Here is a 17,756-nt window from a genome sequence, read left to right as displayed (position 1 = left end):
GCAGAACTTTCCTTGAGGTGATAAATAGTCCATGAGGGCATGGAAAGCCAGGGAGGGTGCTCTGCTGCAGGTGGAAATAATCTTTGTATAACATAGGAAATTAATAGTGTAATGTATAACTTAGCTTTGATGATTTCATAAGCATGCTTGTTAATCATTGTCACTTGCTGTACTCCATTGTTGTTTGCTGTGCTCACTACAATAAAAGCCAGAAGGCATCAGAGGGTCTTTGCTACTCGCCTGAGCGAGCGGTAGTCCTCTGCTTCTCCGTATCCTGTCGTCCGACTCATCTCCGCGTCTCCGTTCACCAAGAACATCAATATATACTTTTCTATAGTCTATTTCCCCCTAGTGAAAACAAGCTCTCTGAGAGTAGAGACCTTATCTATGGGGACCTTAGACAAGGTCTTGCTCACTGCTCAATCCCCACTCTTACCACCATGCTTGGCAAAAGAGATGTGCAATAATTATTGCATATATAAATACATGTAGGACACACATCATAATGTGCAGTCTTTTGCCCTTAAAAAGTTGGGCTTACTGTCTATGGGTGGTCCAAGACATATTTGCACAGTCATAAAAGATTCAACAACAATAAAAACTGCCAATACAGAAATAAAATAGTCTTCACCCAGAACAAATTTGATGACCATCCCAGAGTGAGAAAGTCCCGGGGAACACATTCTTTCCAAGCCTACTCTGGTCGGGCAGCTGGAATGACTGAGGGGATAGTAGACCCATGAGTGCTATAGATGCTCATGACTTTTGATGACCTCTGCTAGGATGCAAAAGCAAGTTTAGAAAGCTGGGCCAATTCCCATCTCTTCAGAACACATGTTCTTGGTTCTTGTCCTTCTTGGCTTCCAGATCCCAGTCTCTGAACTGTAAGTTCAGTGTGCGTGCCTCTGTCCCAACAGTCTTGGCCTTTGTGATATGTTGAAATGGCGCTCCGACTTGGTCCAGCCCTCTGCACAACTAAGCTAAGGATCCTCTGACTCCTGGAATAAGATATTCCCTCCCTCAGGTCTGGTCTCCCAGATGCCTCCCATTACCTCTGAAATCTCTCTCCACCACACAGGAATTCAGACAGTTGACGCCAAGGTTAACCAAGACATGGTATAGTGGAAAAAAAGCATGGGATTTGTTGTCAAAAGAAAAGTTCAAATCACAGCCTCACCACTTACTCTTTGTGTGCCCTGGAGCAAGTTGCTTAAGATTTCTGAGTTTTGCTTTCCTCCTGTTAACCTAAAAGTAAAGGCAAAGTGAGAGGCAACAGGCGTTTATTTGAGATCCATCGGGAAGCATGGATTCAGGCAGAAACCCAAATAGTGTTCTGATGAGGTGAAGGCAAAGGGCATTTATGAGAAAGGGAAGGGTTTGATTATATCAGTAGAAGGAAGGAATTTATATGGGTGTTAATACACTAAGAAAGGAATTTCTGTAGTTACAGATAAGCTAACATAGTGATGCTAATTTTTTAAAAAATATATTGTATTAATTTTTTACAGAGAGGAAGGGAGAGGGATAGAGAGTTAGAAACATCGATGAGAGAGAAACATTGATCAGCTGCCTCCTGCACACTCCCTACTGGGGATGTGCCTGCAACCAAGGTACATGCCCTTGACTGGAATCGAACCTGGGACCCTTGAGTCCGCAGGCCAATGCTCTATCCACTGAGCCAAACCAGTCAGGACGCTAATTTTAAAGAACATCTTTATTTTTAAGTCCTAGTTATGTCTGTTTCCCTGTTATCTTTGCAAATAGTTGTTTGGAATGCAATGCTGCTTTAGGCCCAGTCCAAAGGTTATTTCGCCTACTTTTAGCATTCTAAAGGTCTGAGGAATGAGGCATGCAAGGCAGTTCCGCTGTGATAGCAACTCTCACTCCATTTTAAAGTGGCTCTGTTTGTATTATTATTATTTTTTAAATATATTTTATTGATTTTTTTATAGAGAGGAAGGGAGAGGGATAGAGAGTTAGAAACATCGATGAGAGAGAAACATTGATCAGCTGCCTCCTGCACACTCCCTACTGGGGATGTGCCTGCAACCAAGGTACATGCCCTTGACCGGAATCGAACCTGAGACCCTTCAGTCCGCAGGCTCTATCCACTGAGCCAAATGGGTTAGGGCTGTTTGTATTATTTTTTATACTTTCTTTTAAAACCTAGAAAGCAATATCTACCTCGCAGGGTACTTGAGATGATAAATAAGGAAAAGTCCTTTTTTACACCTCTTTCTCACTCCTGTTTCAGTGTTTTCTGTTTTATTGAACAGCATTATTATCACTCAACTAGCCACTGAAGCCAGAAACCTGGAGGGCCTTCTTACAATTTCTCCAAATCTACTTCCTCCTGCTCCAAAGCCAAAACAATCCTCACTCAGGTTCACTTTCCATTTCACATTATTTTGGTCCAGACAATCGTCTCCCACCTGGAATAGAACAGTATCCTAACTGGTCTCCAAACACTGGATCTGTTCTCCACCAGCCACAATTATTGATAAAGTGCAAATTTAAGTATCTCATTTACTTCCTGAAAACTCATCAATGGCTTCCCATTGCTATTAGGATAAGGTAAATAGTCTTTGCAAGGACTCATGGGGTCCTGCATAGCCTGGCCCTGGCTTCCTCTCTAGCTTCACCTATCAGCTCTAGGCACATGGTCTTTTGTCCTTTCTGGAACCTCCATCATGCCTTAGAGACCCTCATATAATCTTAATTCTGCTGGAGCTCTCTCCTTCTCTGGCCACTTTCCTGCACCTTCTACGAAGTTCATTTCTACCCATCCTCCAGGTCTCAGCTAAAATATCATCACTTTCTCAACCTCCCTTTCTTTAAATCTCTCTCTCTCTCTCTCTCTCTCTCTCTCTCTCTCTCTCTCTCTCTCCCTTTCTATCTCTCTCTCTCTCTCACCCACCCACACCTCTCATCATTATTTTAATTACATGATTAGTATCTTATTTCAGGCTATACCTACTCTTACATAATAGGTGTATAATAAATGCTTGTCAGAATAATGAATAGTAAAATTAAAGTCCAAACCTATTGTAAATTAGAAATGGACAATAATAAAAATAGCAAAGACAAGTTTTTTGTTACAGCCACATAGTTACATTAGGAATTTAGCTTTGAGCTCATAGCAACCATCATACTGGCTACAACTATGTAGCATATTTGGGTTCCTGACAATTGGATGTTAATTCAAAGGGCTGTGAAAACTTCTGACACTTATATTCTCCTTATCTTTATCCTTGCTTTTTTAACTGATAAATGCAATGGAAAAGAACACAGGCTTTATGATGATAGGAACGTTCTCTATCTCATTCACCACTGTATCCTTTAGGCTTGTTAGACTGTTAGCACATATGCTCATTCAATATTTTCCTAATGAATCAATCAGTTAAGTTAATAACATTCAAACAAAGCATCCTACCACCATCAGCAAATTTTCTGAGCATCTCAAACTCAAAATTGCAATGTAAATAAGTAGATGGTATTTTATTAAAAAGAAAACACCACTGTAGAAGTCCTCAAAGAGGAACACAGATAAATTGATTCCCTTGTTGTTAAAAGATTAGATTAAATGAACCCAGAGGTCCTATCTATATATATAAAAGGCTAATATGCTAAGTGTCCCACCATCCGACCAGTCACTATGACATTCACTGACCACCAAGGGGCAGACACTCAACACAGGAGCTGCCGAGCTGCAGTGACTTGACAACGGCGGTTCTCCAGTGACGCACCCCAAAACCAGAGAAGAGGGAGCCCAATTCCTTGTGGGGCCACGAGATTCCACCTTCTGCCGTGGGTTATGTTGTTGCTGGGGCACTGTTGGCCCCGCATCTGGTTTACCGCACACTTGCATTTGCGTTCCACACCCTGTACAACTTTGCAGAGTGCCCTCTCGCACTCCGTGAACCCTTGGGGGATGTCAGAGAGCGGGTTTTAGCCCGATCTCCACAGCCCAGGCTGAGGGACCCCCACCTGCCGGAGGGACCCTGCTCACTCCACAGACTGCAGGAGGTTGGCTCCAGGGTGTGTCTGGCCCATCTTGCCCAGTCCTACCCCACCGGCCACCTTCTAATTAATTTCCTTAATTAGAAGTTATAAAATTCTGATTCCAGGATTATATGTGAGGCATTTAGAATAGTAGGTGCATGAGCTCACTGACAAGTAATTGTGTTCATGGGACACTGGTGCAGTTGACACCCCAATTTAGTATTAACTTTCCCCAGAGCATTAGCAAGGACTTTGCACTAATTGGTTTTCAAGCTTGATGACTACACATTCCTGTTAATAGATCGTCTTGTAGCTTAGGAACAGTTTTTCAAAGAGACTCAAAAGAAGGCTCTAAATTCGTCCTCAATGGCAAGGCCAAGTGCTGGAATACAAAGAACTCTGGTTCTTGTCCCTGAATTGGGTCAAGTCCCAGCTCTATCTGCACTATGTATGGCCTTAGATATACCTCCTGCTGTCTTTGAGATTTCATTGTTTTTCATATGTAAGTAAAACTAAAGCAGTTAAACTCTAAAAGCTCTTCAAGTTCTGCCCTAGCCCATATGGCTCAGTTGGTTGAGTGTCATCCCATGCATGAAAAGGTCACTGGTTTGATTCCTGATCAGGACACAAGGCCAGATTTCAGGTCTGATCCCTGGTCAGCAACCTATTGATGTCTCTCTCTCTCTCTCTCTCTCTCTCTCTCTCTCTCTCCTCCTCCTCCTCCTCCTCCTCCTCCTCCTCCTCCTCTCCCTTCCTCTCTCTCTAAAATCAAAACATATACACTGAGTGGCCAGATTATTATGACCGGCCAGATTATTATGACCACCCCATCAGTACTTCATTGACACTTCCAAAAATACTGAATATTGAAAACTTCCTAAGCAAATACTCTCAAGGTTTTATTATTATTATTATTATTATTTGCATAACTAATTCACTTCATTCTACTGATGGGGTGGTCATAATAATCTGGCTGGTCATAATAATCTGGCCACTCAGTGTATTAAGAATACATAAATAAGAAATAAAATCTCTTCAAGTTCTAAAGATTCATGATTCTAAGAAACTGTAAAAGCTTATAAACATTCACATATTATTCCCTGTGAAATTCATACTGCTTTCCTATGTGCTCAACAGAAAATCCAGAAAATCTGGACTTCTTATCCTAGTATAAATATCTTGTGTGATCTGGTTCCTGCCTACTTCTCCACCTGCTCTCAACCACTCCCAGTTCTTTGGCTGTCCAGGCATGTTGCTGTACCAGGATGGAGGACATATTATTCCCACTAGCAGGGATATTCTGCCCCTAGGTCTTTACATTGCTGGCTCCTTTATTATTATTATTGAATTTATTGGGGTGGCTTAAAAGCCCTTACGATTATGGATTTCTCAATGAATTTCAAGATAATAATCAATGTATGGCATGACATTTTCTAGAACTGACCAGTGTTGTTAAATTTTAATTGTAGCTATTGCTAAAAATATCTAAGACCAGTTGCTTAATGTGGCTTTGACCTTGAAATATTTAAATACTGACAGTGTGTTTGGAAACCTCATTCCAGTTTTGACTAGTATTTTCTGAATAGCTTTGGGGAAGTACCTTATTGTTTTTGTTTATAACATTGCTCCCTTCCTTTTTAGTAACCTTTGGTGCATAAGTTCAAATATAATTTATAATAGAGAAGGTGAATAAGACAAGAATAAAGTAATAAGATATTTTTCTAGAAAGCATGCACAAAAATATTGTTGTTTTAATTATTAACTTGTATTCAATGAACCCCATATTCCACTAGCTTCTGAAGTAGTCTTTTGCTATTAATTAGGTACCTTTGAAACCATTACCCTTTAGGTGGCTATAGGATATCAGGAAGGGTGACATTGGGTAGGCAACGGATCCAGGCATCAAGGGTCAGTGCTTTATTACTCTACTTATCAGATTCCTACTCTTCTATCAATTCCTTGAAGGCAGGGATTATGTGTTTCCATTCCTTCCATTTGTGGATCATGTATTACCTGGAACGCATAAAATTCAGTCGCATGTCTTCAAAAATTTAAAAGCAGATAAGAAAATCCCAAATTACAAACAGGTTAGTTTACAAAGGTTTTGCTTTTCTTAACATAAAGTATTTGTCTTTCTCTAGTTGGCTTATTTCAGTTAGCATAATGCTCTCTAGGTTCACTCACCACTGTTGTAGAAAATGACATGGTTTTCTTCTTTTTATGGCTAAATAACATTCCATTGTGTGTGTGTGTGTGTGTGTGTGTGTGTGTGTGTGTGTTGCATTTTCTTTATTCCTTAATTGTTGATGCACACTTGGGTTATTTTTATATCTTGACTATTGTGATAATGCTGCAATGAAACATGGGAGTGCAGATATCTCTTCAAGATAGTGATTTTATTTCCTTCTATTATATACCCAGAAATGGGATTGCTGGGTCATGTGGTAGTTCTATTTTTAATTTATTGAGGAGCCTCCATACTGTTTTCCATAATGACTGCATCAATTTACATTCCCACCAACAATGCACAAGGGTTCCCTTTTCTCCACATCTTTGCCAGCTTTTCTCTCTTGTCCTTTTTATAATAGACATCCTAACAGTGTGAGGTGTTATGTTGTTGTGGTTTTGATTTGCATTTTCCTGATAACTAGTAATGTTGAGCATCTTTCATATATCTGTTGGCCATTTGGATGTCTTCTTTGGAAAAGTGTCTCTTCAGGTCCTTTGCCTTTTTTTTTTTTTACTGAGTTGTATGTAAGAGTTGATATTTTGGATATATAGTTTGCAAATATTTTCTCTCATTCCATAGGTTGCCTTTTCATTTTGCTGATTGTTTGCTTTGTAGAAGCTTTTTGGTTCGTTGTAGTCTCACTTTTGTTGCCTGTGCTCTTGGTGTTATATCCAAAAGATCTTTACCGCAACCAGTGTCAAGGAGCTTTTCTCCCCGTGTTTTTTTTCTAGGATTTTTATGGTTTTAGGTCTTACATTTAAGACTTTAATCCACTTGAGTTGGTTTTGTGTTTGGTGTAAGATAAAGGTCCAATTTTATTCTTTTGAATATAGATATCCAGTTTCCCCAATACCACTATTGAAGGGACTATCCTTTCCCCATTGTGTATTCTTGGTGCCTTTGTTGAGAGTTAGGTGACTGTCTGAGTGTAGATTTAAGGTTTTTAAATGCATTCCCTGTAAAAGAAAGAAGAGAGTGTTGGCTAAGTAATAAGGAGAATCATAGTTAACATTGGATAGTAAAACTGGAGGCTGGTAGAACTATTCCCTCTCTGCACTTGCTGAGCTAGGTCCCGTGGTCCTCCTGGGCCCCAGCTGCCTTTAACATAAGAAGTAAATATGAAAAGCATTTCCATTAGAAGTTCTGGGCTACAAAATATTGTGCTTCTGTGGCAACCACGCTGTCCTGGGCCACCCCTTGCCACCTCCTCTGTTTCCCCAGGCTAGCCCAGCAAACCAGTGCTATCCAACACCCGGCCACTCTTCTCCAGGCGCAGGTACCAGACGCTGCAGTTCCTTGATCACTGGACCATGCAGCTGGTGATACTCCCTATTTATTTGTAGGGAGCTTGTGGCTCTCTTCCCTCCCCCAAGATTCATTCTCCTGCAAGGGGCTGTCGAGTGCTGACACCCCATGTTGTCTGGAATGCAATTCTCTTACCTGACATCAGCAGGGAATATAATAAGGTAAATCTCTGGTGCATTCAGGTTGTGTCCTTGGATTCCATCTGAGTTCCCCCTCTCATGGACTGCATCCCTCAATGGGCCAGCCTACCCCAACCTATGCCAGTTAGCAGAATGGAGCAGGAGATGCCTACTGAGGGCTGGATCCAGGACAGTGGGGCGTTAGCATGACCCAGAGAGCTTTAAACTATGTATTTGCATATTTATAATTTTTTTAAAAAGAGTTACAATACTAATATGCTATGTATTTTGTTACATATGTATAGATATAAAAATTAAAGATAGGAGATATAAAAAATGAATCAAAAGAAGAAAATTTTAGTATTTCCTCTTCGTACCCCTAGGGTGCATTCATGGGGTGCATTGCATCATTTTGGAGACCTCTGAAAACCAATGCTGTCAAATTGTGCTTGAAAAGCAGCGTGGGGTAGTAGTTAAAATGTAGACTCAGGAGTCAGCTGGCCTGGATATGAACCCTGGCTCCATCACCTCCTGGCTGGATGACAACCTCAATATCATTTAAAACATGAATAATGCCCTAGCTGGTTTGGCCCAGTGGATAGAGAATCAGCCTGCAGACTAAAGGGTCTCAGGTTCAGTTTTGGTCAAGGGCACATGCCCGGGTTGCGGACTCGATCCCCAATGGGGGACATGCAGGAGGCAGCCGACCAATGATTCTCTCATCATTGATGTTTCTCTCTCTCTCTCTCTCTCTCTCTCTCTCGCTCTCTCTCTCTCAAATCAATAAAAATATATTTTTAAAAAACTGAAGCTAGAGATTCTCTTAAATAAATAAAAATACGACATGAGCCCTGACTGTTTTGGCTCAGTGGATAGAGCATCAGCCTAGGGACTAAAGGGTCCCAGGTTTGATTCCGGTCAAGGGCATGAACCTTGGTTGCCGGCATATCCCCAGTGGGGGATGTGCAGGAGGCAGCTGATCAATGTTTCTCTCTCATTGATGTTTCTAACTCTCTATCCCTCTCCCTTCCACTCTGTAAAAAATCAATAAAAAAAAATACGACATGAATAGTAAGAGTGCACATCTCAGAGTTCTTAGAAAGATTAATTAATATAAAACATTGAAGTAAATGCCATTTATCAATGAACTTGATGAATGTTATTATTTTCCTCAGTGCCACTATTAAAAATAATGTAAAATCTTAAAATACACACACACAAAAAACAAAACAAAACAAAACAAAAACACCAGATGGGAGGAAAAGGAAAGAAGTCTGGAGGGATGTCCTAAAAAAGATGATCCCCAATCTGAATTCACATTTCCCAGCAATGCATACGGGTTTGCTGGGTGAAGGTCATGGCAACGAGTCAGCTCAGCCTTTTCTTAAATTAGTAAAACGTTTTCATAGATGCTGCTCTTTGCTCTGATGTCTCTTTTCTGTCTGCATCTAACTCCTCTCCAGAGTCTCTGTGTTGACTCCAGGGGCTTTTCTGTCTATAGCCTAGAGCAGCAATTTTTCAACCTTTTTCTTTTCATCTCATGGCACACATAAAGTAATTACTAAGATTCAGCAGCATATCCAAAATACATATTTTTGCTGATCTGACCAAAAAATAGGTATAATTTTAACTCATTTACACTGGACGGCTATTGTTATGTTTGCTGTCATTTTTTTTTTAATTTGATAATCTAAGGGAAAAGAGGTTGGTGCCCCTGACTAAATAGTCAGGTATTGCATGTTTTAAAAATTCTTGAGGCACACTGGCTGAAAATTGCTGGCCTAGCAGAATGTCACTTAATAGGTGATGTTTGCATACCGTCCCTTATATGTCTTCAATTATCCTCATAATCAAATGTGAAATCAACCAAAAAGTAAGACCAACCCACTTCCCCCAGTCATGGGTGGTGATGGGACCCTTTTCTGTGCGGGAGGAATAGGCAGAAGTCCTTGGGGCAGGCCCTTCCTATTTCTTTTGCTCTGCTCTAGTCTTCCTGCCTCACTATGTTCACGGAGCCTAGAGCTGTAGTTAGTGGCCAGCTTGCAACCGCAAGGATGAAAGTTGTTTGGAGGCTGAGAAGAGGCCTGGTTTACTGAGGATTTCCCTGAATAGCTATTACAGCTCTGGATTTTTATATTAAATACTAGAGGCCCGGTGCACAAAATTTCTTGCACTGGGGGTGGGGGTGGGGCCCTCAGCCCGGCCTCACCCTCTCGCAGTCCGGGATCCCTCGGGGGATGTCCGCCTGCTGGCTTAGGAGTGGGCCTAAGCCGGCAGGCAGACATCCCTCTTGAAGTCCTGGACCCCTCACTCTTTATTGTCCATCTGCAGTGGAGGCGGGAGAGGCTCCCACCACTGCCACTGCTCTCACCAGCTGTGAGCCTGGCTTCTGGCTGAGCGGCGCTCCTCCTCTGGGAGCACACTGACCACCAGGGGGCAGCTCCTGCATTGAGCATCTACCCTCTGGTGGTCAGTGCACGTCATAGAAACTGGTCATTCCGCCATTCAGTCGATTTGCATATTAGGGTTTTATTATGTAGGATATGGAATATATACCTCCCTACCCATTGTTGAGCTGCTGTTTGTTGGAGTTTCCATTACTTGCTGCCAAACACATTCACACATCTGAATTAGTTTGTCAGTAAGGGCTGTCTAATAGATGACAGAAGAAAGGCCTGTGGGGAACAGTAGGCCCTTGATTTGCCCTGGACATCCAAACCCAGTAACTTTCCTCCAAAGCTTGCACTACTTTGGTGTTGGTAATTGCTGCCATCTAGTGGCAATGTTTTAGAACTAAAACACTTTCTGGCCAAGAGCTGTTTTTCCTGCAGCTCTTTCAGTAGGAATGAAGAGTCACGGGAGAGGTGGTTATGCTGGCAAATGGCAGCATGATTATATACTGATAGGAATAATCCAGGAGAGGGGGAGAAAGAAAAATTGAAAGCACAGTTCATAGAGAGGATACTGAAAAATTAGAGTCCTGAGAGAACTCTGGGAGACAGTAGAGAATATGCCTCAGATGTATTGCAACTAAGGTGTGTGGAAGTTGGGAGATTTCTTTACCAACTCACATCACTCACTGGTTGTGGGATGCTGGGAGGGCACAAATTCCCCAGCATTTCTGGTCTGCCCTGGACTTGGGCTAAAATAATTCTGGTGAGCAGAGAAAGCCATCAGGCAAAGACTCCCAAATGCTTGCAGCTAGAAGCATGTACAGGAATGGTGAGTCCCCAGGGCATATGGGGCCCAAGAGGGTCTTCGACTCTGTCTTGGTCGATGTTTTCTCCATTTCTGAGTCTCTAACATAGAGAAAAAACTAAAAACAAAACAATTCTGGCCCTGACTGGTTTGGCTCAGTGGATAGAGCGTCAGCCTGTGGACTGAAAGGTCCCAGGTTCGATTCTGGTCAAGGGCATGTACCTTGGTTGTGGGCAAATCCCCAGTAGGAGGTGTGCAGGAGGCAGCTGATCGATGTTTCTCTCTCATTGATGTTTCTAATTCTCTATCCCTCTCCCTTCCTCTCTGTAAAAAATATATTTTAAAAAATTCTGATTGATAATGAATAGCTGTGAAGAGACAAGAAAGTGTTTTAGCCGTAGCTTGTGCCTTCCATACAGACACACCTGAGTTGGGGACCTCAGTTGTTAATCTCTTTGGGTCTCAATTGCCTAATCTGTAGAATGGTGGGAGGTAAGTAAAAAGGATAGGGCTTCTTTGCAATTCTTATTTTCAATTATTTTATCGGTTGGATAATTCCCCTTTGTCCTCATTAGATATATCAAAGCATTTCAAACGGTATATATCTGCCATTTAACCAATTCAATGTGTTATGTTATATCTCTTTTGAGTATTTACTCTTTACTGGTCACGGTTCAAAGTTGTATGTATCTCCAACCACTATAGCAATCATCTGAGGATGTTAACATTATTCCATTCTACAGGTGAAGATTCTCGTTCTGAGAGGTGATAACGATTTATCCAAACTGAGATCCTCTGACTTCCAGACGTTTCTTATACTGCAGGACAGTGAGATGGTGACGACTATCTTTGCCAGGAAAAGGAATGAGGAATCCACATCTGATTCTTCACTAGCAGATAAGGCGGCTGCTGGTGCTGACCTGAGAGAGCAGCGTGAGGCTATGGGAAGCCTTTCTCCAAAGTCGGCCCATCATTCCAGGCTCACTTCCCTCTGTGGATTCGTGAGCAGCCCTGACGAGAGGGCATGAGGGTTCTGGAGGATGCCCACTAATTTGAAGTGTTTCAGCCCACACAGGCCCTTGTTGTTATTAATTTCCTGTTGGGGTGAACCAAGTAGCCGGCGATCACAATACAGATGGCAGTAGCGGCTTCACCATGGCAACGATGACGCCAATCGGCGGGAGGCGTACCGACACCCTTTAGTTCCGGCTTGCTGGTGACGTCACTTCCGTCCCCGGAACGGCGGCGTGCACGCCTCTCTTCCTGCTGCGGCGGAGTGGACTCTGAGCCGAGGCGGAGGGAATCCACGAGAATGTGGGGCCGGCGACATGGAAAAGGAAGGTGGGAAGCCCGCGGCCGTGGTCGCAGTGGTGACTGAGCCGCGGTTTACCCAGCGATGCAGGGAGTATCTCGAGAAGGAGAAACTCCTGGACAGACAGCACCGCGTGGAGAAGATGCCGGACGGCACCGTGGCGCTGCCGGTGCTGGGAGACGCGCTCTCCGAGCAGCACCTGCGGGAGCTGAGGGGTCGTGTGGCTCCAGGCGGCACCTGTGCACTGACGCAGCTCCGGGATCCTGTGCCTTCCAGGAAGGCCCAGGGTTGTTCGCCTGCCCAGCGGCTGTGCCTTGAGGTGAGTCGCTGGGCCGAGGGCCGGGGAGTGACATGGTCAGCTGAGTTGGAGGCTGATTTGCCCCGATCTTGGCAGCGACACGGTAACCTCTTGTTGCTGAGTGAGAACTGTTTCCAAGCCAAGCAGTGGAAACATCTGGAACCAGAACTCTGGGGGGTAGTGGCCTCGGCACTCGGCGTCCAGCGTTTGGCCAGACGAGGGCGGGTCTCACCAGATGGCACCCGGACGCCAGCAGTGACTCTGCTGCTGGGCGACGACGGCTGGGTTGAGCATGTGGATAACGGGATCCGGTACACGTTTGACATGACCCAGTGCATGTTCTCCTTCGGAAACATCACCGAGAAGCTCCGAGTGGCGTCGCTGCCCTGTGCTGGACAAGTGCTGGTGGATCTCTACGCGGGGATTGGTTATTTTACATTGCCATTCCTCGTTCATGCTGGCGCCGCCTTCGTCCATGCCTGTGAGTGGAACCCCCACGCGGTAGTGGCTCTGAAACGTAACCTTGAGATCAATGGAGTAGCAGGTCGGTGCCAAATACACTTTGGAGACAACAGGAAGTTGAACCTCTCAAGCATTGCGGACCGGGTGAACCTGGGGCTGATTCCCAGCTCTGAGGAAGGCTGGCCGATTGCCTGCCGGGTGCTACGAAAGGATGCCGGGGGCATTTTGCATATCCACCAAAATGTGGAATCTTTCCCAGGGAGGAATCTCCAGCCTTCGGGAAACAGTGAAATGGGGAAGGAGGATTGGCCTTGTCCTCAGCAAATTATCAGTAACCAACGGGAAAATGGAGCTACTGGGGATTCTAGGAGGAAAGTGCTGTCCGCAGCCATCAAGCCAGAGTGGCACAGGTGGGCGGAGTCTGCAGAAACTCGAATTGTCACTCTGCTTCAGCAGGTGCACGGGAAACCGTGGAAGACACACATCTTGCACATCCAACCAGTGAAATCCTATGCACCCCACGTGGATCACATAGTCCTGGATCTAGAATGCCGGCCCTGTCCTCTGGTTGGCTAGAGATGGTGGATCCAGAGGCATGAGGATCTACCTGTGAGTGAACCTTCATGCATCAGCTCAGGCCAGGTTCTCACCCCTCTTGCCTCCGGTAATCCATTTAAATACAGTATTTTGTGGCCCTGCAAGCAGGCTCTGGACCAGTCCATCCTGGGAGAAGCAGTATGGCTCACTGAAATGAGGCCCATCTGTGCAGTCATGCATTCCGAATCCTGACCTCGGTTCTGTCTGACCGTGGGTACCTGGTTTCAGTATTCTTTTGGCGTTGGGTTTCCGTATTTACAAAATAAGGGTTTCTCTGAATTATCTTACATGGCTTTTATTTAATGAGCGGTTGCACACAGGATGTTGGTCATCAGAGTGAAAGGCAGTGCTGTTTCCAAAATCATTCTGGTTACCATATGAAAAATCAACCAGAAGGTGTCCAGGAGGGAAGCAGACCAGTGAGAAGGTCTCTGTAGTTGTCCAGGCATGAGGTGATGGTGGCCTCTAGTTGGTGGCAGTGGGAGGTGGATGAATTTGAGAAATAAAATCAATGTGACTAAACAATGGAGTCTATATCAAGACATTAAAGTGGTGCTGCTTTATGATTATCACTGACAAAATAGGGAGGGAAGAGGACAAAAATTACTTTAGTGTATTAACTCTGTTCCTCTACTTGACTTTTTACAGAGAGGAAGGGAGAGGGATAGAAAGTTAGAAACATTGATGAGAGAGAAACATTGATCAGCTGCCTCCTGCACACCCCCTACTGGGAATGTGCCTGCAACCAAGATACATGCCCTTGACTGGAATCGAACCTGGGACCCTTCAGTCCACAGGCCGACGCTCTCTCGACTGAGCCAAACCAGTTAGGGCTTTTCTTTTTTTTCTTAATCCTCACTCGATGATATGCTTATTGACTAGAGCAGTGGTTCTCAACCTGTGGGTCGCGACCCCTTTGGGGATTGAACGACCCTTTCACAGGGGTCACCTGAGACCATCGGAAAAACACATATATAATTATATATTGTTTTTGTGATTAATCACTATGCTTTAATTATGTTCAATTTGTAACAATGAAAATACATCCTGCATATCAGATATTTACATTACGATTCATAACAGTAGCAAAATTACACTTATGAAGTAGCAACGAAAATAATTTTATGGTTGGGGTCACCACAACATGAGGAACTATATTAAAGGGTCACGGCATTAGGAAGGTTGAGAACCACTGGGCTAGAGAGAGGGGAAGGAAGAGAGAGCATGAGAGAAACATGGATTCGAGAGAGAACATTGATTGGCTGCCTTCCATATGTCCCTTGACCAGGGATCGAACCAGCATCCTAAGTATGTGCCCTTACCTGGAATCAAACCCAAAAACTCGTATATGGATGACGCTCCAACCAACTGAGCCATACCAGCCAGGGCTTGCTAGCTATTTTAAAAGTTCGAATTAAAACCTTACATTTTTAAAGGGCTCCGATTTTCTTTTCATCTTCCTTCCCTGGCCAACAACATCAGGACCAGCGGAAGGAGCTATAGGGAAAGTGAGGTGTTCTGCGGTTTTTCAAGCCTCACTTTATTTTATGGCTGTCTGCCATCACCATGGTTTACCCTTTGGATGACTGTGGGGAATCACTCTGTTTACTTTTAGGATGACTAATTGTGGAGAATCACTTCTCAGAGCCTTATTTTGGTGCACTTTGAAGCCTTCTGGGTTTGTTTATCTGATAGAGGAAATAGATAAAAGCATGTGGCTTTATCAGGATTATGATTGTACCTGGCATTTGGTTAGCTGGGGTTGGGCTGGGCTGCTGGTCCTTTTTGCAACAGTGGCGGTAAACCAGACAGGATTGGTGCTGTTTGTGTTATTCCGTAAATATTAAGTCTCTACGATATACATGAGCCACAGGAAATATATTCACTAGACACAGTTCCTGTCTTGGAGGAGCTCACACCCTAGCAGCTGAAATAACACAAATACTCAGAATTTGAAGACGATGAAATAAGTGCCATATGAGTGATAGCACGTTGCAAGAGTGATAAGGTGAGGGAAAAAAGTTCAAAATAAATAGCTAAATCTTGACTGGAAAGGGAAGCTTCTGGCAGTCTAACTTGCTCTATTCCCACCCCCCACCCCACCTCTAATACAGTGTTAAATTGTTCCTAATTTCAGAGAGAATGCCTCCAGTGTGTTTCACCATTAAGTGATATGCTGTCCTTTGTTAGGCAGTATTCATAGAGTCCCATTATATTGCTGTGTGTGTGTGTGTGTGTGTGTGTGTTTTATCATCTTTTCCCTCTGTACTGTCACTTTCATCATAAACTCATAGTGTGGGGCTGTTTCTGGACTTTCTCTTCTGTTCCACGGGTGAGTTTTTCTATTCATGCACCAACACCATCTTGTCTGAATTATTATAGCTTTAAAACAGGTCCTGGTAACTGATACTATAAGCCCTTCAACTTTGTTCAAGATTGCATTATTTATTCTTGATCTTTTGCATTTTCTTATGATGTTAAAATCAGCTTGTCAATTTTTGGAAAAAAGAACCTGCTGAGATTTTTTTGTTGGGATTACATTGAACCTATAGGGTAAAATTGGCATTGTTACAATATTGAATCTTCCGTTTTGAAGCTTTTATTCTACTCATTTGGGTGTAGCTATGAAATGAGAAATGATTTTTTTAAAAAAATGAAAGGTGATTATCAGAAGCTGGGACTACAGTATCCCATCTAAGGTGAAGGGTCCTATACTTCCCATGTCAGTGGGATACTATATCCATCTTCTTTGGGCTCCCTGCCTTGATAGATAGATGTTTTTAATTTAGTATTACTTTACTCTTCCTGTCAGCAGTATCTCAGCCCTCAGATTATTCTTGACCATCACCCTAGAAGATTAACATATTTGAACCTGTCATCTATTTATAGTCTAATATAAATTAGAGGCCCGGTGCACAAAAATTTGTGCACTGGAGGAGGGGGGTGTCCCTCAGCCCAGCCTGCCCCCTATTACATACTGGGAGCCCTCAGGGATGTCCTACTGACGGCTTAGGCCGCTCCCTGCTCCACTTGGGGAGCGGGCGTAAGCCACAGTCTGGCCTCCCTTTGTGGGAGGCGACCGGGCTGATCAGGGGAAGGCACCAGCCCCATCACCCCGCTGTTGCAGCCACTGCCAGTCACCACAGCCACCAAGGTGTTTTCATCAACACAGACTTCAGTCCCTTCACCATGAAAAAGTGACAACTTTCTTTAGGCATTTTCAAGATGTGTCTTTCATAGGATATGACATTTCTTCCTTTCTTTTTTTATCCTCACCTGAGGATATGTTTCTATTGATTTTTAGAGAATGTGGAAGAGAAAGGGAAAGACAGAGAGAAACATCAAAGTGAGAGGAACACTTTGATTGGTTGCCTCCTGCATGAGCCCTGACCTGGGCCCCAGCCAGGGAGGAGCCTGCAACCTAGGTATATGCCCTTAGTCAGAATTGAACCCAGACCCTGCGGTGGGCAGGCCGAGGCATTATCCACTGAGCCAAACCAGCGAGGGCAGGATATGACATTTCTTAGCCTTCCAGCAGCAGACCTTCCTTTTTTTCTCCAGGAACGTGGTAAAAAACCCTAGATCACCTTATTGGATTCTTATTACCCAAGTTATTAAGAATATTACCAGTGGCATACAGGGAGCTTAGCCAATGAGCAGTCAGAAAAGGTGTTTCCTCTATAGTTCACACCAGTTGCCAGCTCGGCCCCTACCCAGGCCTAATGCCTCTGGCCGAGTCATTAGGCCTGGGCAGAGGACCTCCAGCTCCCCGTCATCGCCGGCTCCGCCCCTGCCCAGGCCTAATGTCTCTGACCAAGGCGTTAGGCCTGGGCAGGGTACCCCCAGCTCCCACAGTCGCCGGCTCCCTCCCTGCTCCCCGCCATCGCGGGCTCCGCCCCTGCCCAGGCATAATGCCTGTGGCCGAGTCGTTAGGCCTGGGCAGGGGACCTCCAGCGCCCCGTCATCGCCGGCTCCACCCCTGCCCAGGCCTAACGCCTCTGGCTAAGGCCTTAGGCCTGGGCAGGGGACCCCCAGCTCCCTGCCATCACCGGCTCCGCCCCTGCTCCCTGTGATCGCCGGCTCCGCCCCTGCCCAGGCCTAACGCCTGTTGCCGAGGCGTTAGGCTTGGCAGGGGACCCCCAACTCTGCCCCTGCTCCCCCGCGATCGCTGGCTTGCCCTTGCCCAGCCTAACGCCTCTGCAAGCATTAGCTGGCTGGGACCCCCAGCTCCCC

The 17,756-nt window shown here is 44.5% G+C and overlaps 1 protein-coding gene across 2 annotated transcripts in view; it reads left to right on the top strand.

The window, feature by feature from the left end:
• Positions 1-14,057, top strand: part of TRMT12 (tRNA methyltransferase 12 homolog) — a 28,320-nt gene extending 14,263 nt beyond the window's left edge. The window contains exon 2 of one of the 2 annotated variants that reach the window (XM_023751952.1): positions 11,679-14,057. In XM_023751952.1, the coding sequence (XP_023607720.1) occupies positions 12,183-13,502 (1,320 nt within the window). In that variant the 5' untranslated portion in view covers positions 11,679-12,182 and the 3' untranslated portion in view covers positions 13,503-14,057. Of the gene's footprint in view, positions 1-11,597 lie in introns of both variants that reach the window. The other variant, XM_023751951.1, reaches the window with a different exon arrangement.
• Positions 14,058-17,756: the final 3,699 nt, after the last annotated feature.

This window comes from Myotis lucifugus, unplaced genomic scaffold, assembly GCF_000147115.1.
Source record: "Myotis lucifugus unplaced genomic scaffold, Myoluc2.0 scaffold_27, whole genome shotgun sequence".
Classification (NCBI taxonomy): domain Eukaryota; kingdom Metazoa; phylum Chordata; class Mammalia; order Chiroptera; family Vespertilionidae; genus Myotis; species Myotis lucifugus.
Note: the sequence above shows the minus strand (reverse complement) of the source record. Positions and strands in the feature narration are given on the sequence as shown.